Source organism: Macaca mulatta, chromosome 4 (assembly GCF_049350105.2).
Source record: "Macaca mulatta isolate MMU2019108-1 chromosome 4, T2T-MMU8v2.0, whole genome shotgun sequence".
In the NCBI taxonomy this organism is placed as follows: domain Eukaryota; kingdom Metazoa; phylum Chordata; class Mammalia; order Primates; family Cercopithecidae; genus Macaca; species Macaca mulatta.
In genome coordinates this window covers 5,786,544-5,812,927 of record NC_133409.1, presented here as the reverse complement: position 1 = coordinate 5,812,927, position 26,384 = coordinate 5,786,544, and the positions used below count along the sequence as shown (strand labels likewise).

The 26,384-nt window shown below is 44.7% G+C and overlaps 2 protein-coding genes across 3 annotated transcripts in view; one reads left to right on the top strand and one right to left on the bottom strand.

The window, feature by feature from the left end:
• Positions 1 to 1,214: 1,214 nt before the first annotated feature.
• Positions 1,215 to 24,264, bottom strand: SFT2D1 (SFT2 domain containing 1). The gene is made up of 8 exons (XM_015137667.3): positions 24,095 to 24,264; positions 11,481 to 11,567; positions 10,818 to 10,900; positions 9,606 to 9,687; positions 7,495 to 7,530; positions 5,974 to 6,032; positions 4,315 to 4,344; positions 1,215 to 1,753 (listed from the first exon to the last, which is right to left on the bottom strand). Exons 1-8 carry the CDS (start codon positions 24,155 to 24,157, stop codon positions 1,714 to 1,716), a joined length of 480 nt encoding a protein of 159 aa, XP_014993153.1. The 5' UTR covers positions 24,158 to 24,264; the 3' UTR covers positions 1,215 to 1,713.
• Positions 24,134 to 26,384, top strand: part of LOC114677424 (uncharacterized) — a 19,507-nt gene continuing 17,256 nt past the window's right edge. For both annotated transcript variants that reach the window (XM_077999207.1, XM_028846936.2), the window contains exon 1: positions 24,134 to 24,807. In XM_077999207.1, coding sequence (XP_077855333.1) covers positions 24,308 to 24,807 — 500 coding nt within the window. In that variant the 5' untranslated portion in view covers positions 24,134 to 24,307. The remainder of the gene's footprint in view (positions 24,808 to 26,384) is intronic.

The window sequence follows — 26,384 nt, the reverse complement described above, 5'->3', positions numbered from 1 at the left end:
TTGGCCACGCCGCAGGGCTGTGGGCCAGCCCACGGACTAACCAGGCCCCAGACAGAGCTCAGCACATGACCTCAGATCTTCCTAGTCTTTTCTGCAAACTGACATGTCTTGTCTTTACTCCCATTGTCACCTACTGTCTAAAATAAGATTCTTCTCCAGGCTGCCGCTACTCTCAAACTCCAGCTCCGTCATGTTTTCTGGAGCCCTGCGTCCTCTGTGGCGCTCCACGCAGGCCACGCTGTGCCCCTCCACACCACCCTCTTCTTCTGCCCCGCTGCTCGTCACCCTCCCTGCAGCTGGGTGAGCTGTCCTCCACACGCCCGCCGGGCCTTGTGGACGTCTCTGAAGCCAGTCCCCACACCTCACTGTAACAACTGGGAACACGTCTGTCACCGTAATCATAAAGTCTTTGAGGACAAGGACATCTGTTGCATTTTTCTTGAGCACCAAGCACAGTGTCCGCCCCCTCACCAGAACTCTCTTTTCCTGCACCTTCTTTTCCAAGCATATGCCTGACTTCCAGGGTCCTAAGGCCTGACCCTGGCTCCCTGCCAGCTTCGGCTCCCTCCTCGCAACACTACTCCTGGACTTCAGCCACACCTAACGACCTGAACAACAACTACAAGGTCCAGCCACCACCAACCTGAGGCACACAGGCTCCCTTCTGCCCATCTGCCTGCTGCCCCTCAAGGACACCCCCCCAGTTCTCCTCTAAGCTGACTGTGCAGAAAGTGACGCTCCCATTACCTTGCTGTACGCTCTTTATTAACTGTCCCTACCCTGGACAGACATAGGGCTGCCTTCCCTCCTGCTGGCACCACCACATCATGCTGGCACCCGCCTATCTGCCTCTCCCTGGCAACTGAGGAGACCAGGACAGCCAGTGGGAGACCTGCGGGAAGGAGGAGGGCGCTGGGCTAGTTCTCCTCCCTCTCTGCTTCTCCTCCAGCCTGGGGTGAAGGTAGCTTCCTGCTGCCATTACTGTCCGGTGGCCTGACTTCTCCTGACACCTTCACAGCCAATGCCGCCTCACCTCCTCCCCCTGCACTTCCTGGAATGGGCTCTGCTGTCAGTCCCATTCTCTCTCACAATCTATACTTAGCAGTATTATTTAGGGGAGACTGTATCTTACTCATTTTTCTACAGAAAGACTGTAGAGTGCCTAAATATTGAATTGAGTCACTTAAAATATTATAAATTTGATTCAGAAAATGTTATTTTTCCAAGGATGGGTTTATTTCAAAATTGTAAAGATTTATATATTATTTTTATTACATATAGTAAGCAATTTTTAGCTTAAAATAAGAAGTTTCACATTTAAAGTAAAAAAAAAAAAAAAGTCTTAAAAATGCAGACATTTTTTAAAAGCCAAAAAAGCTGAATTATCTTGCAGCACAGGTCTACCCTTAAATATTCACATTTCAAAGCTGTTTTGAAAAGACTTAAAGATTGGCTAAAAATAATTTACGACTGGCAGTGATTAAAAATCTCCTTTGGAAAAGCGTATTAATGACACATCATGAATTTAAAGTTACAAGCATTTAACGGTTTAATCAAGCATGTAGTTTTTACCAGTATACAAAATGAGACTTAGTACAAAACGGTCTTCAACTGTCACTTCAGTTGTTTCTGGAGTATTCTATGGGGAAAAGCAAACTTCACCAAACACAGAGTATCAACATTCGAGTGCTCTTTTCCACGAGTTTCTGATTTTCAACTTAGGAGAGAAGAACAGCATTTAATAACTGCATCCCTGGTGGAAAAAAAGAGGGAAAAAAACAGAATATAATATTCCTCAAGAGCAAAGTTGCAGAAAATGTTCCTGCTAAGTCACCGTTTTTAACAGAACTCAGTGGATGCTCCAGCACACTTTCTGATTAATGAAAACTTTGTTCAGTATCATTTAAGATTAAGAGCTGAGACGTGAAAACATTTTGCTAACTTTTGACATGGTATTTATCTTAAGAAATTTTTACTGGCACATACACTGATCTCAACACAAAGAAATAAGTTTAAATACCAAAAATAACCCAACAAAAGATCTAACTTTTTTCTTTTTGAGAAAGGTTCTTGCTCTGTCTTCCAGGCTAAGTGCAGTGGCGTGAGCAGATCCTCCCACCTCAGCCTCCCAAGGAACTGGGACTGTAGGGCACGCCACCATGCTAATTTTTTTTTTTTTTGGTAGAGACAGGATCTTGCTCTGATGCCCAGGCTGGTCTCAAACTCCTGGGCTCAAGCCATCCACCCATCTCAGCCTCCCAAAATGCTGGGATTACAGGCATGAGCCACCACACCCAGCACAAAGATTTAATTTTTTAAAAGAACTAGGCCAGGCAAGGTGGCTCATGCCTGTAAGGCGGGTAGATCACTTGAGGTCAGGAGTTCGAGGCCAGCCTGGCCAATGTGGTGAAACCCCATCTCTACTAAAAAATACAAAAATTAGCTGGGCATGGTAGCATGTGCCTGTAATCCCAGCTACTCAGGAGGCTGAGCCAGGAGAATCTCTTGAACCCGGGAGGCGGAGGTTGCAGTGAGCGGAGATCACGCCATTGCACTCCAGCCTGGGTGACAAAATGAGACTCCATCTCAAAAAAAAAAAAAAAAAAAAAAGACTAATGAACTGAGTTTTAATGACCTGAGTTTTAAAAGTATAATGTTTATAACTGAATCCTCAGAATTAAAAAAAGATTAAAGTGTGACCTTTCATATTTTTTTCCAAAACTGTTATTACTTGATACTTTCATTAAAAAAGCTTTCACCCAGGCCATTAAAAATATCCACTAATAAAATTCTTATAGGCAAAATCTGTACATTGCTTATTGCTCTCAAGTGCAGGATCCTAAGTGTCTGGAGAGGCTGGTCATTTTCTTGAAGTCCTGCCATCTCTTCAGAGCCTCTTGTACAGGACATCATGTCTACAGGTCCTTTCCTTGGCACCAAGAAGTACTGGAGGTCTCCTTGCTCTAAAGCTCCGAGGCATGGTAAATTACCCGTGCACACTCTTGGTTAAGCAGTTTTCTCACCTGTGGCTGACTTTGTTTTGCTTTTTCTCCTTATAAGTATCTATCAGAATGAATCATATATTTGAAATGGAATAAAAATAAAATTTCTACCAATTTCCTTCATTGTTCATATTAATCAGACAATTTTGCTGTTTTTAAATATAGAACATATCTCTGAATTTCACAAACAGGCAAAGCTGTGCCTCACCAGAATCTTTTTCTAAATCGATCAGATTTAAAATTGGAACTCGTTTTGTTTTCTCCTCCACGGCTAAATAAATACATTTCTCTGGAAAAATATTTTAAAATGCCAGTTACCTCTTGACATACAACTGTTTTTGCTGACTAAAAATAAGCATTTATGTGCAAGCCCTCATTTTCCCAGTAACTTCCTTTTTTATTGAGATGGAGTCTGGCTCTCATCCAGGCTGGAGTGCAGGGGCACGAACTTGGCTCACTGCAACCTCTCCCTCCTGGGTTCAAGTGATTCTCCCACCTCAGCCTCCCGAGTAGCTGGGATTACAGGTGCGCACACCATGCCCAGCTAATTCTGTATTTTTTAATAGAAATGAGGTTTTGCCATGTTGGCCAGGCTGGTCTTGAACTCCTGACCTTAAGTGATCCTCCCAAACTGCTAGGATTACAGGCGTAAGCCACCGCACCCAGCCGTAACTTCCTTTTTTTAAGTAGAATTTGTTTTCCTGGAGTCTCTGTGTCCTATTTTCTGAACTCCTAAAGCCACGGGAGGGTCCAGAATCTCATCTACATTCCCTACTGCATGCCAGGCAGCAGGGCGGGAGGATACTCCCCACACAGCTGCTCCATGTCACCAAAATGTTTCCACACAGACATTAGCATGGCAAGCTTCTCTTCATCTCATTGAAAACATGTCTATTGCCGGGTGCGGTGGCTCCACGGTTGTAATTCCAGCACTTTGGGAGGCCAAGACAAAGTCAGGAGACTGAGACCATCCTGGACCACATGGTGAAACCCCGTCTCTACTAAAATACAAAAAAAATTAGCCGGGCATGGTAGTATGCGCCTGTAGTCCCAGCTACTTAGGAGGCTGAGGCGGGGGAATCTTGAACCTGAGAGTCAGAGATTTCAGTGAGCCGAAATCGCACCACTGCACTCCAGCCTGGCGACAGAGCGAGACTCCATCTCAAAAAAAAAAAAAAGTTTATTTCCTTTCAGGAAATTAAGATCAACCAAAAAAAGTGTTTAAATAGTATTTTTATGTAAACATTACTTAAATTCATATATTTGCGTGAAGATAAGAACCAGAAACAAGACAGAATTCAAACAAGCTCACCTTGCATATGGGATGTACGACAGGCTATACCTGCAAGAAATATTCAAGCATGTTGAATCTTCATCTGAATGGTTTTTCTTTATGCCAAAAGGCCATGTCTAACTTTATAATAAATACAGCACCATGAGACTGTACAGTGGTTCTCAAAGTGTGACCCTGACCAGCAGTGAGAGTATCATCTGGGAACTTGTTAAAAATGTAAATTATTAGGCCCTACCCTAAACCTCCTAAATCACAAGCTTGCTTTAACAAGCAACCTGCACTTTAAACAAACTCTCTAGGTGATTCTGGTGCATGCTGAAGTCTGAGCTTCTTATAATAAAATAGAAACTGTACCAAAACTGATATTTATAGTCTCCTTTAGGGATAAATCAATTATTAGGTACAAATTAGGCAATAAAAGGCAAAATCCTAGAGAAAATAACCAAGAGATTAAATTTAGGTTTCTTCACATATCAATGAAAAAGAGTAAGGAACATTATATGGTTAATTTGAGATATAAAGAGATTTGCATTTAACATTCATCCATGTTTTACCTGTCAGTGGAAAGAGGGCCAAAAGAAAGGTGATCTCAAACTGGGTAACATCGAGTAAGAGGAATGTAAAATGGCAAAACCAGGAAGCAAACATTAGGAAGCAAGCAAGAGCTGCTCTGAAGGAAAAGGAAAAGGAAAAGCACTCTTGACTAACACGGAAGAGCGCAGGAGCTGTATGTAGGGCACGTTTAATCAACCGCCCAGATATTTATGGCCTTTATGCTGATGAACTCTTACAGTACGAGACACAAAAAGGCTAAGAGGAGGAGAGTCTGAGCAGGAACCAGAGCATGACTGAATATTCACAAAAGTGGAGTGGGAAAGGCAGTGCAGGTAAAGCATCTCTGATCTGAAATGCTTGGAACTAGAAATGTGTTGGATACTGGATTTTTCTGGATTTTTGGAATATCTGCATTACATTTACTGGTTATCAACCAAATCTGAGCATCATGTTAGCGTTCAAGAAGTTTCGGATTTTGGGCTGGGCATGGTGCCTCTCACACTTGTAATCCCAGCTACCTGAGAGGCTGAGGCACAAGAATCACTTGAACCCGGGAGGCAGAGGTTGCAGTGAGCCAAGATAATGCCACTGTACTCCAGCCTGGGTGACAGAGTGAGACTGTCTCAAAAAAAAAAAGAAAGAAGTTTGGATCCCGAAGCATTTTGGATTTGGGATGCTCAACCAGTAACTTCAGAAGTATTTAATCACTGCCAATTCAGAAGACATCTCCAGATATCACAGGGCCACGGAGTCAACATTAAGATAAATTCCAGCTTGTATTTATCCAGCAATAGAGTGGATAATGCAGGGAAACTCATCTTCCCTTGGTCTCCCCCTGTGATTTGGTCTCACTTTTATGTTTTCACATGGCATCACCTACTTTTCTTACTTCTTTCTCACATTAAAAAAAAGCAGAACATATCACTACGTAACTACACGAGCACAGCACCCCATACTTCTCCCTACCAGTACCACTGAGCCACGCTGTCAACTCCAACAGGACTCATCCCAGACCTCCCCTCCTCTGAGCCTGCAGGGCCTGTCTGGCTCCGAAACACCAGACGAAATGCTTGTCACATCTCAGGCAATTTTAACATTTTACTAGGATAAGGAAAGACTTACCAGGTCATTGACAAGAACTGCAATATGCAGAATAACACGGCCAGTCCCTTCTTATGCCACTAACAGCAGCAAAAACAGAGGAATTATGAGTTTCAAAGTTTTAAAACAACTTTCTCAATCAAACTTAATTCTTCTCTTTCAAAAATGTAGATGGCTCCATTTATCTTCTTTATTAAATTTTAGTGTGATAAATTTAAGATACAGTTGATCTGAAACTTTAGAATCCATAAAATAATTTCCTTTCTAAAACTATATCCATTAATTTAAATATTGCAAAATATGTGACTTTAAATAAATGTTACTGAAACAATCGTGCATAGGCTGAAAACATTAAACTTTTAAAGGTGGTTAGGTCTTTAAAGTCAATGTTAACTTATAGAATCAACACTTAAAATCCCCCTGAGATCTGTATGCCCTATGTGAAATTTACTTATTTTACTCATGCCTATTTGCTCCCTGAGTGACATTTTGAAGGAAAATTGTATTTTATTGTGATCTTCTGGAATAATATAATCAGTTTCCATGGTTGTTTTAAAAGATCTATTTTGAGAATTCCTTGTCCATCAGTGCTTTTTTATTTATTTATCTTCAATCTACTGTTTATAAGTAAACAGGCAATTCCAAAACCAAAAATCAATGTTCTATAGAGATGTGCAAGAATATTATTTTATCATTAAGAAATGACATGTAAATCAATCTCATATAACTAAAGTTCTGTCCTTACATCACCAAAATAAAAAAAAAACCTGGAATATTTCTGATAGAATATGTCTAAACTATCTACCCTTTCTTCTTTAAAATGGGACTTTTCTTGTTGATAGTTCAAGAACTGCTTCAAACCCTTTTGGGAAATAGGTTGAGTACAATAGAAAAATATGATGTAGAATCAGGAAGTCAAAAAGCAAACGGAATTGTAACATTGTGACTTCTTTAAAGGCTAGTGAAGAGCTGTTAACCTTCTCCACAGGGTAGGAGGAGGATTTCAGTTCCTCTGTCTCTCTGTTGTTACTATCTGTGTTTTCTGGCCTTCTCCATTGGTTTTACACCTTGCTACTTGCAGCGCACTTGGCCTCACCACTGCAGAGTCACAGTGCACCCCTGCAGCATCATGAGGGAGAGAGCACAGCCCCTGAGCGAGGGCCCCTCACCACACAGGGCACTGTCAGAGGAGCCAACCGGGCCCACAAGCAGGTGAGCTCTTGGGCACACGTGTGTGTTTATTAACGACCTCTATGCTGTAGACAGCAGCATCTATGGCACATTTAGCCACTAGCTGGATGGGTGAGCAAGTGTGCACATGTGGGTTTACTGACTACCTCTACGCTGTAGACAGTAGAATCTATGGCACTTTTAGCCACTAGCTGGACGATAACATGTCAAATTTTAGGAATACCTAATCTTTAGAGAGTTTTAAAAAAACCAGATGAGCTATTTTAAGATGTGTCATCACGGTGTGATGACACTTCAGCTGGGGAGGGGGCACACAGTTAACTGAAAGCCAGTAGGGCTGGCATAACTTACCCAAAGAGCAGCACACAGGGTAAATATGAAACACAACTACAAGGGAAGAAAGAGTAGATTATAAATTTGAGATCCTTTCAAAAGCCAAATAGAAATGCATAAACTATTCTACATTCATTTGCATAGGTAATATACTATAGAACAAAAGTAAGAATACAGCTGACTAGTTTTATTTACATTTTCTGTAAGTATTACTTTAAAGTCTACAACTGCAATATTCCTTGGCAAATTGGAAGCACCTGATAATTTACTCTGTTAAGTAAACTGAAAGATGATCATTCCTCATCCCTGTGAAAGCAAGTAGGCACAGGAGTGAACGTGAGAGGTGGGCGGTGTGGTGTTGGAAAGACCTAAAGAGATCCCAGCTCTAACGCCTGCTATCTGAGGGTCCTTGGTGAAGTCAGTGGACTTGTCTAAACCTGTTTTCTTCTCTTTAAAATGAGGAGAGTTCCTACCTACATGCTTTAAAGGGCTGTTGTAATGAATAAGGTAGAGTGCATCCATGATGGGCTTGAGCTAGAAGCTGGCACGTGCAAGGCTCTACGTGACAGAGCCTCTTCACCACCATTACTAGGCATGATCTTATGTGGGCAGCAAATCAAACCAATCGAAGTGCTCCACCTTGGGAAATGTCTTATATGTTCAAACGCTCCCACATTCTCTCAATTTGATGTGTATTTTTGTAAGGTACAGTATGTTACTGAAAAGGCTGAGGGATAAGTGCCAGGATTTCTTAAACAAAACTAATCTAACTAAAATCTTCGTGGAATATAAACTACTTATATTCTAACAGTGAAATATAATTTCTTCGTAAGCTAAAGTTAAATGTTTATATATATGTTGTTACATATGCTATTATAGTAAATTCAAAATAACTGGAGATTATAAAAGTAAGAAAATAAGAAGTTGAATATAGACATAATAAATAAAGCTAAAAATGATTCCTCTAGTGAGGAGATGGGAGAAGACTGCCAGGCAGATTAGAGTTAACAAACATTTCCTTGTAAATTAACATAGGTTAGCTGTGTTTGGAAAGCTCATGTTAATAGTTATATTGGTGATATTTAAATCCTTTAAATATCATAAATGCTTGAAGGCAAAAGAAATCCACAAGAGACACAGACCAGGTGAGTTAGGCGACAGAGGCAGGATGGAGAAGAGATTTGGGTCCCCCTCCTGCCCACAATACACGAAACGATGAACAGCTCAACACCCGGCATGTGTGAGAATGGAAACAACCTTTCTAGCCAAAGCGTAAACTCTAATCTACCGACCACCTGGGCTCAAGAAAACAAGAGCGATGACCTGAGAGCTGTGGACAGAACCCACAATGTAATGGAAGGCACATTTAAAGATACTGTTACGGGAGCCATATTGTTAGAATGTGTCAAGTCGGCACACAGGGAAGGGACAAAAGTCAGATGACAAATGATGCTAAATCTCCCTAAGAATATTCTAAGGACACAGAAGTATGGTGTCTATGGAGGTTGTTATGGAGGGTGTCTACGCCCACCCTCCAAAGGGTACAAACTAACAATCCCTTATGAAACCATCGGCAGGGCTTAAAAATGAAAGCACACTCGGCTCTAGGGTTCATTTAAATACACAGCTACACCATTCCATATACACAACAGAAGCAGGCTTTACCCAGCCAGTAGTCTTAGATAATACTGTACCATCTGAACTCTATAACACACAGGACATAATTTTTTATTTTTTTCTTTTTTAGACAGAGCTTCACTCTTGTTGGCCAGGCTGGAGTGCAATGGCGCGATCTTGGCTCACTGCAACCTCCGCCTCCCACGTTCAAGCAATTCTCCTATCTCAGCCTCCCAAGTAGCTGGGATTACAGGCACATGCCACCGGGCTAATTTTTGTATTTTTAGTAGAGACGGGGTTTCATCATATTGGTCAGGTTGGTCTTGACCTCCTGTCCTCAGGTGATCCGGCCTCCTAAAGTGCTGGGGTTACAGGTGTGAGCCACCGTGCCCGGCCAGATATAATTATTACATCCAGCACAAGAAGTATACATACCTAAGAACAGACAATTATTCATAAAATAACAGTGCAAATACTTCAATAAAAGTTTTAAAAATGCACTATTTACTTACGAGCATAATAATTGTTGCAAGCAATCTTGTTGTTTCAAACATTTTCTTCAGTTGCTTCACAGGTCCCATTAAAAAGCATGTACTGTTTGAAACAAATAAAGTTTAACTGAGGTACAGGTCTACTAATTGATCTGGCTATGCAAAAATAAACTGCTTTTTTAAAAAAGAAACCCTGTTGGTTTATTTAGTTAACATCTCTCACTAAATCTGTTTTATTTTTTCCTTAACTTTATAAAGAAACTTCACAACTATTCCACTAGACATGCTATGGTCTAGGTGTCACACCATGGTGTGAAGGTGTCCTCTTCCAAATGTAGGTGTCCTCAGCGTGGTAGTGTGAAGGCCGGATTAGGCTGTGAAAACTCCTCTGAAAGGGATCAGAGGCACTTGGAGGAGAGGCTGCCCAGGGGTTGCTCTTTTCTGCCCTGGGAGGACACCAGGATCTTCCCCTTGGGGGATGCATCCATCAGCAGGAAACTAAGCCTGCCAGTGCCTTAACCTTGGACTTCAGGCCTCCAACTGTGAGAAAAATTTATCTTCTTCCTAAGTCACCCAGTCTACAGTATTCTGTTACTGCAGCACAAAAGGGACTAAGACAAATAACAACCCAAGGATGAGTCAAAGGTTCTCCAAGAGGGATTCTCATACTCCCAATCTAAAGTAGCCCTCAGTCACTACTGCCACACCCTATTTTAATTCTCTGCACAGCACCAATGCCATCCCATCTTTCTCTGGCTTATGATGTGAACATCTTCATTAAAATGTAAGCTCCACAAGAGCAAGGCCTAGAGTGCAGCAGCTCCAAGCCTGGGCTCCGGAGCCCACTGTCTGCAGGATTCCCACCTCAGCCATCATTTAGGTTCACTGCCATGGGCAGCACTGACCCCCCTGCTCTGTGCTATTATCTCTGGCTATAAACGGGGATGATAATACTGCCTACCTCACAAGCTCGCCGTAATACATATAAAACACTCAGAACAGTCCCACACAGTAAGTGCCCCACAAAGGCTGGCTATTCCTAGCACTAATACCGTCTGTTATGGGAGACGGTATGTAGCAGCAGTCAATACATATTTACTTAATACATGTAAATCTTGTGGCTGAATTTACAATATGTACAGAGCTACATAAACATCCTACTGGGAAAGTGCTTATTAGAAAGGTAAATTTGGTAGCAAGAGCAAACCAGATATTTTGAGAAGCCAAACGTACCTGGCTAACGCAGCAAGATTGCCGAGGGTATAAAACACTGCAAAAAGCTTTATGCCGCCCGGAAGCCACAGCAATCCAGTTCCCTAAGTTAAGATATTACAGTTATTTAAAAATAATTTTATGATTTTAATGGTTAAAATATAAATGTGCTACTGCAGTAATACAATACCAATATTATGTAAATACAAATGTTTAAATACAAATCTGCTTGTAGACAGTCTAGTCTGATTACACAGAAAAAACAGTTAATTTTCAATGTTATACACTAACTTGAATCTTCTTTCTATTTGCATTAGCATATATAAATGAGCCATAACAACACTTTCTTTGTGCTTATCAGTAAATCTCAGTCTATTTAAGTTAAATATTCATGCTAAATGTCAAGTATGAAAAGGTAATAAACATCTAGATTACTGATTTTCCAGATCTTTTAACACGCTGATAAATTTTTCTTAAATTACTTCAACTATCCACAAAACTCCCCAAAATATTAATTTCTACATATTTTCATTGATCTCTACCCCTTTATTTCAGTTCAATAAATACGTTCCACCAAAATAGTTTAACACGGATTTAGTAAAGGACATTCATTTTTGGTACTAAATGGAATTATTAGTCTAATACAAAATAAAAATTATTAAACAATATAAAGCCTTAACTCACAAGAATAGAAAAGAAAATGCCACATACGAAGCAGATGGCAAACCATTTCAATCTGGTGTTGAAACTAAGGGATGAGGCATCCAGGACCTTAATAAAAAATGGGAAAATTTAGAATATAATCTTAATTCACCACCAATCTGATTCTTTATCCTAAATTAAAGCAAAGTTTTAACACACAGTCTAAATCATTTATTTTGCAAGTCACAGTGTCATTTAAGAATACTAAGATTCCACGGTTGTTACGAGTAATATGACCAAGGTCTGGGTAGCAGATGATGCTGAGGAATAACCATTAATTTTGCTAAGTCTGATAATATGTTTCACAAAAGTCCTTATCTGTTAGGGACAGCCAATATACACCGATATGGATAAAATGACATATGAGATATATTATAAAATATACAAAGATTAAAAAAAATACGGGGGGCAGATACGCAGGCCAGGCAAAACACTGAAACTGTTGGGGCTGGGAAAGAGTTCACAGGTTCATGACTGGTTCTCTCAGCCTCTGTAGGATGAATTCCTTAGGCTCCCAGATGCAGAGTCTGAGGAGATACTTAGGCAGGAACTGCTCTCGGAAGCCTTTAAGAAGTGAGGGAAGTGGAATAGAGAAGCGGAAGGAACCAAGCAAGGACATGGTTTCACCCAGAGTGCAGGGTGGGCCCGCAGTGTCAACGTACTGCACTGCCAAGTCCTGCTGTGAGGCAGAGGCTGGCCTTCTAGACGCCACCTCCCTTCGGCCGGTCATTGGCTGCAGGCCGGGGGTGGAGTGGGGTGACTGCACCCCATAGAAGGTAGAGGACGCTGGCCACCTACAGGAGGCAGCCTGAGCAGCCCCAGCAGAGACCATCACAGCACACACCAGACGGTGCCCATTCTAAGCTCTTTCAATCCAAGCCATGAAAGCTTTGGGCCCCTCCTCCACCACTGTAAAAACGTACTGTGAAATGACCATTTATTCTAGAGCAACAGCATTCCTACATAGCACGCAAATTCTAGCCAAATTATGTGGGGAAAAGAGTAGAAATTACTGTGTCTACTTTCTACAGTATGATAACCCAGCAACAGTAGGTGCAATAAACACACTCAGATTACTAATTATACTATTAAAACATACTTTCCCAATAAGGCTAAAAAAAGTACATCGACAACAGCTGTGCAAGAAACTAGAAACACACAGTAAGGATTTATATTCCAAAATTTAAATTTCTAATTTATACTACCACATCCACTTAAATATAAGACTACATGCTTATATTTTCAAGAATAATGAAAAATACGAGAAAGTTCCATATGCAACAGCTCAAAACACATTTTGGTTACATTCCTTACCTCAAGAGATTAATCTGTGAATCCTTATGTAGCATGAAAAGCAGATAAAAATAACTAAGTATTCTGTAATGAAACATATATCACTCTTTAACACATTTTAAATGTTTTTTACGTTTTGTTTTAATTCACAGACATTCTTGTTTCCAGCAATGTCATCTGTTTAGGGCAAAACTAAACACTTGATTTTAAACAAAGAGTCAACTTGCCTATAAAAACATCTAAATTTCATTCTTACTGATCAGGAAGAATACGAATACACAGTAAGTATATTTTAACTACGCAGGCCAGAATAAACTGAAAAGACTGAACTACATAGTAAATGATCTGTTAAAAAAAAAAAAAAAAAAAAAGGAGACATGTTCATTAGCTTGATTTAACCACCCCACAAAGTATACATGTCAAAACATCGCGCTGTACACAATAAATGTATACAATCTTTATTTGTCAATTGAAAATGGAAAGAATAAACTAGTGATTTCTAAAGGTTAGTGTGAGTCCACAATGATGTGAGGATTTAGTGAGAGGAAAAAGCATCCATTTTTCCTTCTTTTACAAGTTCAAATCACCCCATTGTTCACAAGTTCAACGCTGGTTTTCAATAGCCAGTTTTTCTCTCAGCAATGCAACAGCATGGTTATTTGTATAAAAGTAGGTATTTTTTTCCTTTTATTGCCATCTTCCATGTACTGAACTTTAAAATGAAACAGCATGACAAATTATTTCCATTTGTAAACATGGAATATTCAATCCATAAGCAAATGATTTGTCTCAAGTCTTGCAAATTGTCCAGGATACAGAAACAAATACAGATTTCCTAACTGCTAACTGGGAAAACTGCGAAATGCTTCAACATGAAAGAAAACCTAGCAGTGCATCTTCCAACTAGGAGACAGAAGGAACCCTCACATCTGCTTATCACAAGCATTTTTTTTGAGACGGAGTCTCTGTTGCTTAGGCGTGATCTCAGCTCAAAGCAACCTCTGCCTCCCACAGTCAAGTGATTCTCCTACCTCAGCCTCCCAATTAGCTGGGACTACAGGTCCACGCCACCATGCCTAATTCTTTGCATTTTTAGTAGAAATGGGGTTTCACTATATTGGCCAGGCTGGTCTCAAACTCCTGACCTCATGTGATCACCCACCTCAGTCTCCCAAAGTGCTGGGATTATAGGCATGAGCCACAGCACCCAGCCTGCTTACCATAAGCATTCATGTGCCGCTTAATTTTACCACCAATCAGGAGCAATCCCACCAAAACCAGCAACTTTGTTAATCTCTTAGTCTTAGAAAAGAAATAAAATTGCCACCTCTTTCTCTCCCAAAACCACCATCAATCATTTTACTTACCTGTTACCACAGCAAGGGGAAGCCAAGAGAATACAGGCCCTTCAGCAGGGACTGCTCTCCCTATTCCTGCCACAGTAAACACAGCACTGCTTGCAACTAGAACTTCATTAATTTTTTTAAAAAGCAGGTGAGAAACATAACAGAGGAAAATGTAGTCCTAGCAGCAACAACACGAAGGCTGAATGAGTGGCTCCCACAGCACAGCCGAAACCCACCCCTTCCGGTGACGGAGAAGCGGAGGAACAGCTCTAACCCATGCAGCGCCAGGAAACAGCACAGCCGGAAGGACCTGAGCCTTGCCCCTGGGCTTCTGCCATCTAAACACAGAAAACACTTGTGGCTTTCCACTAATGATGACACTGAACCCAGTATTCCTCCCACTCCTTTTTCAAAATACCAGTGGGTATAAAAAGACAAACTTGCGCAGACAAGTGAGAAAAAGAAACAGGCATCCGCAGACCCTCAGGCCCATTCCAGGCAGAACTGCCCGCTTCCCCAGTCGCCTGCTCCCCATACCGGATGCTGCGGTCCACACTTTTGAGAGCCACCTTTTCCTCCTCCTCATTCAGGACTCTTGATCAGGGGGCCGACCCTGATCCTTGCAGCATCTGGCATGGTTTCCACGTCCACATGGGCAGCCTGGCCTTTCTGTTTCTCATTCCCTAATCTCCACTGGCATTTCCCCTCCAGTCCCTGACCCAGCCCAGGGCAGTCTTTCTACCCGAAATTACACCATCGCCAAAATTCCGGTTGCCGCTCTCCGACCGCAGCAGGCTGGTTCCTTGGCTCCCACTGTGCTGACTCCTTGGCCTCCTGAACACCTCATCCCGCCCTTCTCCTTTTTTCAGTGGCTTCGACAGGACATTCCAATTCCCTTTCTGCTGCCTCCACCTGGTAACATCCCACCGGAGTGCAGCTTTCCCTCCTCCTGCTCCAGGAGGTGCTGAGCTGAGCTCTGCTGGGTGAAGTCAGGCACAGGGCAGGGGGGTCCTGAGTCGGTCCTCATCAGCACCCCACGGCCTGCACACTGCTACCTGGCAATCTAAGGCTTCTTGCTTTATCTCAACGTGCATTTTCCTCTAACCCACTTCGAACCTCCACTTCCTGCCCCACGCTTCCATTCTTAGCAGACAACTTCCCCTACTTCACACACAGAAACCCAAAGTCATCAGTGGGAACTCCCTCACCTTCCTGCTACCAAACCACCAAACCCACCCAGTAAGAACACCCATGCTCTCATCCTTTCCTGGTTCCCACAGAGCTGAGATCCACCTGTCCACCCTGCTTTACAGCCAACCCCTGACCTGCTCAGGAATTTATGCTAGTGGGCTTTTTCCTCTAGTGAATGTGTTCTCACTCTCTGAAACTGCGTCCATCAACTTTTAAATATGCTGAAACCCTTTCCATCTTAAACAGAAAGCGTACTTGACTTCACCTTCCAGCCTCTGTACACTCACACATCCATCCGTCCGTCCGTCCGTCCGTCCGTCCGTCCGTCCGTCCATCCATCCATCCATCCATCCATCCACTGACTGGCTCAATACTTACTGAGTGCCGCTATGTGCCTGTTCTAAGTGCTGGGTAAGGGATCTAGCTCCTGGTTAAAAATCTATGTGCTGGCTGCTACAACAAAAATACCATAGGCCAGGCACTGTGGCTCATGCCTGTAATCCTGGCACTTTGGGAGGCTGAGGCAGGTGGATCGCTTGAACCCAGTTCAAGACCAGCCTGGGCAACATGGCAAGACTCCCATCTCTGCAAAAAATACAAAAATTAGCCAGGTATGGGGGCACACACCTGTGGTGCCAGCTACTTGGGAGACCGAGGTGGGAGGATCACCTGAGCCCGAGAGTCAGAGGTTGCAGTGAGCCAAGATCACACCACTGCACTCCAGTCTAGGTCAGTCTCCCAAAGAGCCCAAACAGCTGCGGAAGCTCGTCATTGGAGGGCTGAGCTTTGACACAACTGATGAGAACCTGAGAAGCTAATCTGAGCAATGGGGGACGCTCATAGACTGTGTGGTCATGAGATCCAAGCACCTAGCGCTCTGGGGGCTTTGGCTTTGTCCTGTATGCCACTGTGAAGGAGGTGGATGCGCCATGAATGCAAGGCCACATGAGGTGGACGAAGAGCTGTGGAACCAAAGAGCTGTCTCAAGAGAAGATTCTCAAAGACCAGGTCCCCAGCTAACTGTGAAAAAGGTATTTGTTGGTGGCATTAAAGAACACACTGAAGAATATCGCCTAAGAGATCCTGAACAGTGTGGAAAAACTGGAGTGACTGAAATCATGACTGACAGAGGGAGTGCCAAGAAAAGGGGCTATGCCTTCGTAGCCTTTGACAACCAGGACTGTGCACAAGACTGTCACCCAGAAATACCACACTGTGTATGGCCACAACTGTGAAGTGAGGGAAGTCCTGTGAAAGCAAGAGACGGCTAGTGCGTCATCCAGCCAAAGAGGTCGAAGGGCCTCTGGAAACTTTGGTGGCGGTTGTGGAGGTGGTTTTGGCGGGAATGACAACTTCGGTCATGGAGGAAACTTCAGTGGTCGTGATGGCTTTGGTGGCAGCTGTCCACAGCCGTGGCGGTGGATGCAGTGACAGCAGGGATGGCTGTAATGGATTTCGTAATGATGGAATCAATTCTGGAGGTGGCAGAAGCTCCAATGATTTGGCAATTACCGTCTTCAAATTTTGGACCTATAAAGGGAGGAAACTTTGGAGGCAGAAGTTCTGACCCCTATGGTGGTGGAGAACAATACTTTGCCAAACTTTACAATACTTTACAAAACCGAGGTGGCTACAGTGGTACCAGTAGCAGCAGTAGCCATACACTGGCAGAAGATTTTAACCCATTTAGGCCTGAGGTTGTATTTTTCTGAATTTGAAAAATCAGACCTTGGCGATGACCTTGAACAGGAGAATATAAATATCTCCCACATGCTTAGCGTTCCAATAATGGAATACTAGGCATAAACAGGTTCAAAAAACCAAGGTGGCTATGGTGGTTCCAGTAGCAGCAGTAGCCATGGCACTGGCAGAAGATTTTAATCACTGCCAGGAAACAAAGCTTAGTAGGAGAGGAGAGCCAGAGAAGCGACAGGGAAGCTACAGATTACAAGAGATTTGTGAACTCAGCCAAGCACAGTGGTGGCAGAGCCCAGCTGCTACAAAGAAGATACGTTTTAGACAACACTCAAGTGTATGAGCAAAAAACTCCAGGACTGTATTTGTGACTAATTTTTTAACAGGTTATTTTAGTTTCTGTTCTGTGGAAAGTACCAAGCATTCCAACAAAGGGTTTTAATGTAAATTTTTTTGTTTGCACTCATGCTGAATCAATGTGTCTTTTTTAAAACGTGCTGTGTAAAGTTAGTCTCCTCTGAAGCCATCTTGCTAAATTTGCCCCAAGAGTGTGAAGTCAGAATTCCTTCAGGGTGATGCCAGGTTCTACCTGGAAATTCTTCACAGTCTGCTTGGGTGGGGAAGCCATTGTCTTCAGTAAGCTCGGTGTAGCTGAACTGACAGTTACTGCTGTGACCTGAAGTTCACCACTAAAGGGGATCACCCAAGCAAAATCACAGAATTATCAGTTATAAAAACGATTGTTGGCCGGGCGCAGTGGCTCACGCCTGTAATCCCAGCACTTTGGGAGGCCGAGGCATGTGCATCATGAGGTCATGAGATCGAGACCATCCTGGCTAACACGGTGAAACCCCGTCTCTCCAAAAACAAAAAACAAAAAAATTAGCCGGGCGCAGTGGCGGGCGACTGTGGTCCCAGCTACTCGGGAGGCTGAGGCAGGAGAATGGCGTAAACCTGGGGGGCAGAGCTTGCAGTGAGCTGAGATCACACCACTGTGCTCCAGCCTGGGCAACAGAGCGAGACTTGGTCTCAGAAAAAAAAAAGATTGTTGGCACATCCCATGCAATATATCTAAACTGAATAATGGTACTAGATAACATTATAGATGGGAATGAAGCTTGTATATCATCCATAATTGTATGTAGCTAATAAAACTATTTAATTCTCTTAAAAAAAAAACACTGTGGACTGGGGAGCTTATAAACAGACACTTATTTCTCACAGTTCTAGAGACTGGAAGTCCATGATCAAGCAGATTCGGCGTCTGGTGAGGCATCTCTGGTTCACAGATGACACCTTCTGAGTCCTCACACAGCGGAAAGGGCAATGCGTCCTTTATTTCCTCAACTTCCCAGGCTCAAGCAATCCTCCCACCGCAGCCTCCCATGTAGCTGGGACCACAGGCACACACCATCACGCTCAACTAATTTTTAAATTTTTTGTAGAGATGGGGTCTCGCCATGATGCCCAGACTGGTCTTGAACTCCTTGGCCCAAGCAATCCTCCTGCCTCAGGCTTCCAAAGTGCTGGGATTATAGTCATGAGCCACTGCATGTGGCCTGGGACCTCTATTAGGGCATGAAACCCATTCCTAATCACACCCCAAAGGCCCCTCCTCTTCATACCATCACACTGGGGATTAAGGGGGACACAGACATTCAGACCACAGCACTGTGAGTGATTCTGGGGCTGGCCACAGGCAATTACACAGGCTTTACCTGGCAGACCTCCCAGGGAAAGCTCCCTCTGCACGCCATACTCGGAACACAGTGCAGACTTGGGGCAGTGCAGCCCCTGGGGAGGTGCAGTCAAGGTCCCAGGCCTTTCGGCCCCCACACTTTTTCATGTAGTTCCCTTCCTAGCCCAGTGCCTTCTTTCCCAGGAATCTCTGATGTCGTGGGAGTGGACAGGACCCCCGGCTGGCACACGCCTGGCAGTGGTTGGGAAGTTCACCTTGACCATTCTAGCTTCACATGCCTCACCTGGCTGAAACCCTGCAGACACAAGTCACTTCCCTGTCCTTAATTCCAAGGGACATTTTCGAGACATCAGTATCCTTTCCAACTCAACAGCACAGGACACTTTGGCACTCCTTCCTGCTTGCAATGTTCTCTTCAACTCCCACATCCCACAGGCTCTCCTGACTGTCCTCCCGCCTCACTGGCTGCTCCTGCTGGGGGTCTCCTCTGCCACCTGAGCTCCCTCTACCTGGAAAGACAGTTTCCTCCTTGTGTTTCTCTACACTCTCCCACTACCCACCTCACCCACACCCACTACGGGAACAGTGAGGGAAGTAGATAAGGTAGGTATATTTACAATCTTCTAAGTGGGAGAGGCAGAGAGAGCTTAAATTGTATATTAGGCAATTTTCTCTTATTATCATCCTCCACGCGGTGATGTTTGAAGTGAAACATGATAAATTAATGCCATTTGTAAATATGAAATACTCAGTCAACAAGCAAATGGACTTGTCTCAACCCGAGTGCTATAGTCTGAGTGTCTGCTGAAATCCTCAGCCCCATGGTGATGGTACTGGAAGATGGCCCTTCAGGAGATGATCAGGTCATGGGGGTGGAGTCCTCATCAATGGGATCCATGCCCTAATAAGACGAGAAAGAGACTAAAGCTGTCTGTTCTCTGCCATGTCAAGATGTAAACAAAGGCAACAGTGTGACACCAGGAAGCGGGGAGGGGCTCACCAAGAACCCATGAGCACACCTTGATCTCTGACTTCCGGCCTCCAAACCCGTAAGAAATAAATTTCTGTTGCTTACAAATCACCAAGTCTAAGGTATTTTGTTACAGCAGGCTGAATGGACTAAGACATCTCACAAAGTGTCAGCAGGGGTTAGTAGGGGCTCTCACAAGAGAACTCTGTAGAATGTTCCTGCCATTCTTGTCATCTAACTCCCAACAAGTACCTTATGCCAATGCCCTCACCTCTCCTTGGTAGTTACCCAAATCCAAACAACTCACTCCTCTGTTTGTTCAACAAGTAGTTATGAACAGCTATTAGACGTCAGGTACTTGGTAGGTTCTACATACACAGAAGGGAATAAGACAGAACGTAGTGCACTTACATTCAGATGGCGGAAAATGGGCAATAAACTAATAAGGCAGGTTCTACTAAGGACATAAATAGGGGCAGCGTAACTGGGTCAGGAAGGGCCTCTCTAAAGAGGTGACCAAATAAAGACATCAGGAAGTGACCAATCCAACTCTGAAAAGAGCCAGGAAGGGGCATTCCAGAAAAAAGAAATGCAATGCCAAGTCTCCCGGGCAGAAGAAAATGCTCCAACTGAGGAGGAGAAAGAGGGCCGGGCAATGCAAGCACTGGGGAGAGGGTAGGGAGGCAGGCCAACAAGCAGTGAAGGGCTGAGAGGCCAAGGGAGGGATCTGGATTTTATTCAGGTGCTGCAGGAAGTCACCGAAGGATGTGATCAAGGGAGGAATATGATCAACTCTAAGATCTGGCTCAACATCTCTCCCTCCTTGACTTCTTCCCAGACATCTCAAAAGAGGTGTCCCAGAACTCTGGCTACCGTGCCTCTCCCCTGGGCTCAAAGCACCTCCACAGGAGGGCGACACAGCCTGGATGTCAGCATGCTCCCCTATGACCTTCACTGCCTCGCCCAACTCCTCAACTGGCCGAGAACCATCCCTGTCAAGACCCAATTCCAACGTGCCCACTATCCTGGTTACATCTTGCTGCACAAGAAGGGCAACACTCTCAGGTCATCCCTCACCCCATTCAGGTCTGTGCACCTTTAATCCCATCTCGTCTCCTACCCATCTCCAAAAACTAACAGCAAACCTCCCTATGTCCTCACCCTCTTCTCTGAGGATCCTCTCACCTTCCTGCTAGGTTTGAAATTTAGTCTCCAGGGCCAGGGCTCTCCCCTGCGAATTCTGCACCACTTGGACAGCAGTGAGCCAGGTGTCTTCCCTCCTCACTGCCACCTCCTGCCCCTTCCTCCTCCCTAGAGACACTTGCTTTCCAAGTCACTCCTCAATAGCCCCCTAGCAACAATCCCCTCTTGCCTGCACCATCATTTTCCCCTTTCCCGGACCATTCCCAAAGCACAGAAACATCCAGTATTTTCCTTGGGAAAATGACATGTTCCCCAACCTCACTGCATACTTCAACTACCACCCACTTCTTTGCTCCACAGGAAAAATCACTGAGATGCCCATACTGATTCCATCTTCTTTCTATTCTCCCCTGACTTCAATCAGGCCTCTGTCCCCATCCAGCCACCAAGACTGCTCTCGTGGAAGTGACAACTGATAACCTCCACAGGTAACCTGCTCTTAACTTCTGAAACCCATTAACAATACTGGGTCCCCTCCCCTTCCTAAAGCACTCTCTTCCCTCACTTTCTGGGGCATCCTTCTCTCTGGGTTCTCCTCCTCCTCCTCTTGCCGATCCTCTCAGCTGTCTTTGCTGGCTGCTACTCATCCTCTAAACCTCTACACACCAGAGAAAACCAGAGGTCAAACCTTGGATCCCATCTGTTTTCTACTTGACGATCTCATCTCTCTCCTATTTCCTCCCACAAACTCTACAGTCTTATGTCCAACTGCTTTCCTGACATCTCCACTTGGATGCTACCTGGATCTCAGACCTCACATCCACACTGAAATGATTTTCCTCCCTGAACCTGCTCCTCCCACATTCATTTAATGGCAACTCCACTTCTCAAGATGCTTAGGTCGAACGCATGAGGCATCCTTGCCTCCTCTCACTCACACATCCAATCCGTCAACAGTGAGGCCTGCTGGCTGCACACTCAGACCATTTACAGAATCTGATCACTCTTTTGTTTTTTAAACAGGCTTTTTCGCTTTTTAAACCACTTGTATCACTGATTTGAGCCACAGTCATCTCTTGCCAGGACAACTGTACTTGTCTCCAGCCCAGTCTCTGGGCTTCTAACCTTGCCTCTACAGTTTGTTCTCCACAGAGCAGCCAGAGTGATCCTTTAAAATCCAAGTCGGTCACACCACCACTCTACTCAAAACCCAAAGGCTTCCTATCACACTCAAGAGTAAAGCTAAAATCCTTTCCATGGCCTATGAGAACCCCCACAATTGAAAATCCCCCTTCCTGCCTCACCTTCTCTCCTACAATTGTCCCTCTTCTCTGCCCCGCTGCTAGAGCCCCTCTGGCCTCCTTACTGGCCCTGAACATGCTGACCACACTCCACTCGGGACTCTGTATCTGCAGGGCCCTCTGCCTTGGAGGCCCTTATTCACAGGACGCTCAGACATCCCAGCAGCTCTTCTGAGCTGTGCACACATGGCTCCCTGGCACGAAGGCCTTATCTAATACGGCAACCTCAACCTCCTCAATCTGCTCTGACTTTTTCTATGGCTGTCTGACACATTATACACTTACTTGTTTATTCATTGTTTCCTCCAATTAAAATTTAAGTTCCATGTGAAGGAGGTATTTGCACTGGTCACTTGTTATTAACACGTGCATCTTGAACAATGTCAAACATATGCAGGAACTTGAATATTTGTTAATGAATGATCACCTCCTCTGAACTCGCAGCACTTGTCTATACAGCCAGTCACTCTAATCTTTGATTACTTCTCCACGTATCTTTTCTCCCCTCTAGACAGTGGGCTCAAGATAAGTGATATTACCTTCGCATCTCCAAAGTTTAGAGTAGCACTGTCCAATAGAATTTTCTGCAATGCAAATGTTCTATATCTTCACTGTTCAGTACACTAGCCTTTAACCACATGTGTCTACAGAACATGTGAAATGTGGTTGCTGTGACTAAGGAACTGAATGTTAAATTTTATTTAATTTTAATTAATTTAAATTTAATTGCTCCAGGCACTGTGGCTCAAGCCTGTCATTCCAACACTTTGGGAGGTCAAGGTGGGCGGATCACTTGAGGTCAGGAGTTCGAGACCAGCCGGACCAACATGGTGAAAGCCCCATCTCTACTAAAAATACAAAATAATTAGCAGGGTGTGGCGGCAGGTGCCTGTAATCCCAGCTACTCAGGAGGCTGAGGGAGGAGAATTGCTTGAATCTGGGAGATAGAGGTTGCAGTGAGTCGAGATGCACTCCAGCCTGGGCGACAAAGCAAGACTCTATCTCAAAAAAAAAAAAAAAAAAAAAAAAATTAATTGGCCACATGTGGCTGTGGTAATGTACAGAGTTACAGAGCGCAATGAGAACAGATACTTGTCTTACACTCTCTGAACCCAAAACTGTAGCCCAGAACTCTGCCCACAAGAAGTGCTGAGTAAGTATAATGACAAGGAAGTCAGGAAGAGACAAACAGAAGAGCCTTATGAAATACAATTTTAAATGTCCAACTTCTGTGACAGCGCACAATAATACGCAATATAATCTCAAGCAATAACAAAAATACCTATACCGCAGTTCCTGCTCCACTGCTACTTTGAACCTTCTTACCTTCTCGCTGGTAAGGCGCAGACACAAGGGCTTTTATTAAGAAAGGAAAAAAAATTCTTACCAGGACTCACTGCCTTAACAGAAAATGTTTAATTCAATATAATTTCACTTATCAATGTCCTGTTTATTTTTCCTCCAGTCTCCCTATTTCCAAAAGACCAACCTCCTACACACACACACACATAGTACCTCCTTTACCTCCAGAGACAAACAGATGCAACAAGCTTTAGGGTCTCGGCTCACTGCAGCTCGCAGGATAAATGCCCTGCATAGCTACTTACGCTGCATAGCCCGAGGCCAAACCCCGCACTAGGCTCAGAAAACCAAATAGGGTGTGGGAGCGATGGATTATTTGGGAGAGCGAGGGCAGGCGTTGGTGGGTTCTTGAGAGTCAGAGACCAGATGGAAGAGTTGGAGGGTGGGTCTCAAAGGGGGTTTATGTAGACCCCATGGAAAACAGGAAGGTTCTCAAATTCTCCCCAGGAAGCAGACGGAGCCCTCCTAAATCAACCGGCCGAGCAGAGGAAGCCCAGACCCCCGGCCTTGCACCCACCCTACCCGCTCGGCCGGTCCTCACTGCGGCCGGGGCCGGCGGGCAGCCCCGGGACTGGACGAGGGCGCGGGTTTTCTACCTGCGTGGTCAGGCCCTGCTCCTCGTCGTCCTGGCCGCTCAGGACCCGCCGCAGCTTCTCCATGGCCCCGTTCCAGGGCCGTAGCGCCCGGCACTCTGTTGCCGGCCGCTGACGCCCACCAGGAAACCCCGAACCCGAATCCCACAGAGCAGCCGGAAGTCCGGTCCTGCACACTTCCGGCTCGTCAGCGCTGCCAGGGCGGCCGCCGTAGCAATGCGCGCATGCTCACCAGCGTGTCCTTCTGGCCTGGACGTGGTCCTTCAAGTCTGCGTAGTGGCAGGTGATGGTGGGGCTGTCCCTTCCCACTGTCCGCGAGGTGCGGGGTGGCAACGCGCGGGGACACAGCGTGGGTATGGGCCCCCTGCCCACAGCTGGCGCACAGCCATGAAGGTAGACCTGACCGGGGCACGACCAGTGAACCCTGCAGACCCGGCGTCCTCCGGACCCCGCGAGGGGCCCTGCTGGGCGGGTCCGCGGCCCCGAATGCGCCTTTCCTCGCCGGGAATCGGGGAGCGGAGGGCTTCTGGGGGCAGGTGGCCGTGCTCCGACGAGCACCCCGCCACCCACGAGGGGGCTCTGGGGGCGTCGCCAGCCCTCCCAGCTGGGTCTCCTCATCCGGAGACACAAACGCCTGCCTCAGGATTAAAGCGAGGAACTGTATTTCAGACCGTCTCAGGAGAAGTAGCAGGAGGCTGCCTCACTCCTTTGCCCTTGTGAGAGCTGTTTCTTTACTCAGTTCCCTGGTCAGCTAGGAGTTTGAAAGAGTGAAATCTTATAAAAGGAATAGCTAATGCAACCCATTTTTCTAGTTTTGCGTAAACAGACCGTTGAACAAGCGTTCACTGTTCTCCGGCTCGTGCTGGATGAACAAACACTAACAGAGGGGGAAGTGGCATTTTTTTCTCTCATTTTCCACCATGCTAAGAGATTAAAAATCAGGGCTGCCTAATATGGGCTCCAGAAGTCATTAAGTGATAAGTTTTGCTCTGTTTGCTTCTAGGCTTGGTAAGATGGTAATGAGAATGTCTATTTTGTTTAACTACTTTGGCCACTCTACTTCCTCCCTAAAATCTTTCAACTAAAAGGTGGATCCTCAGAAAGGTTTATTGTCCATCCTACTGCCTCAGTAGAAATTTTATCTAAACTCATTTAGATGAAAACAAATACCACAGGAACCTTAGGAAAGCAAGTCGCGCCTTCTTGTGATAAAAGTCTTAATGCTCAGCATCCTTATCCTTTAGGCAGAAGATACTTCTATGTGGCCTATTCATACTAACATGTCAAGTCTTATCCTTATGTCCTTAATTTTAAAAGGTCAGAAAGTAGATTGTAAGATCTATAGAAAACTCTATGCTTCTACTGAATAAGTCATAGAGTGTATCTGTTACAGGAAAGGGGTCCGGATCCATACCCCAAAAGAGAGTTCTTGGATCTTAAGCAAGAAAATATTCAGGGCAAGTGAAAGCAAGTTTATTAAGAAAGTAGAGGAACATCGGAAGGCTGAGGCAGAGAATTGCTTGAACCCGGGAGGCAGAGCTTGCAGTGAACCCAGATCGCGCCACTGCACTCCAACCGGGAGACAGAGTGAGACTCTGTCTCAAAAAAAAAAAAAGTGGAGGAACAAAATAGCTACTCCACAGGCAGAGCAAGGCTGTCTATTACCAGGGCTGCTGGTTGCCTATTTTTATGGTTATTTCTTGATGATATGCTAAACAAGGGGCAGATTATTCATGCCTCCCCTTTTTAGACCATGTAGGGTAACTTCTTGATGTTGCCATGGCATTTGTTAACTGCCATGGCGCTAGTGGGCGTGTAGCAGTGAGAACTCGACTAGAGGTCTCTCTCGTTATCTTGGTTTTGGTGGGGTTTGGCTGGTTTCTTTACTGCAACCTCTTTCATCAGCAAGGTCTTTATGAGCTGTATCTTGTGCTGACCTCCTGTCTTATCCTGTGTCTTAGAATGCCTTAACTGTCTGGGAATGCAGCTCAGTAGGTCTCAACCTCATTTTACCCAGCCGCTATTCAGGATGGGGTGCTCTGGTTAGCACGTCTGACATAACTGCTTTCAAGATTTTCAAGTATAGGCCGGGGACGATGGCTCATTCCTGTAATCCCAGCACTTTGGGAGGCAAAGATGGGTGGATCACAAGGTCAGGAGTTTGAGACCAGCCTGGCCAATATGGTGAAACCCCACCTCCACCAAAAATACAAAAATTAGATGGTTGTGGTGGCGGGCGCCTATAGTCCCAGCTACTCGGGAGGCTGAGGCAGGAGAATGGCGTAAAAACCCG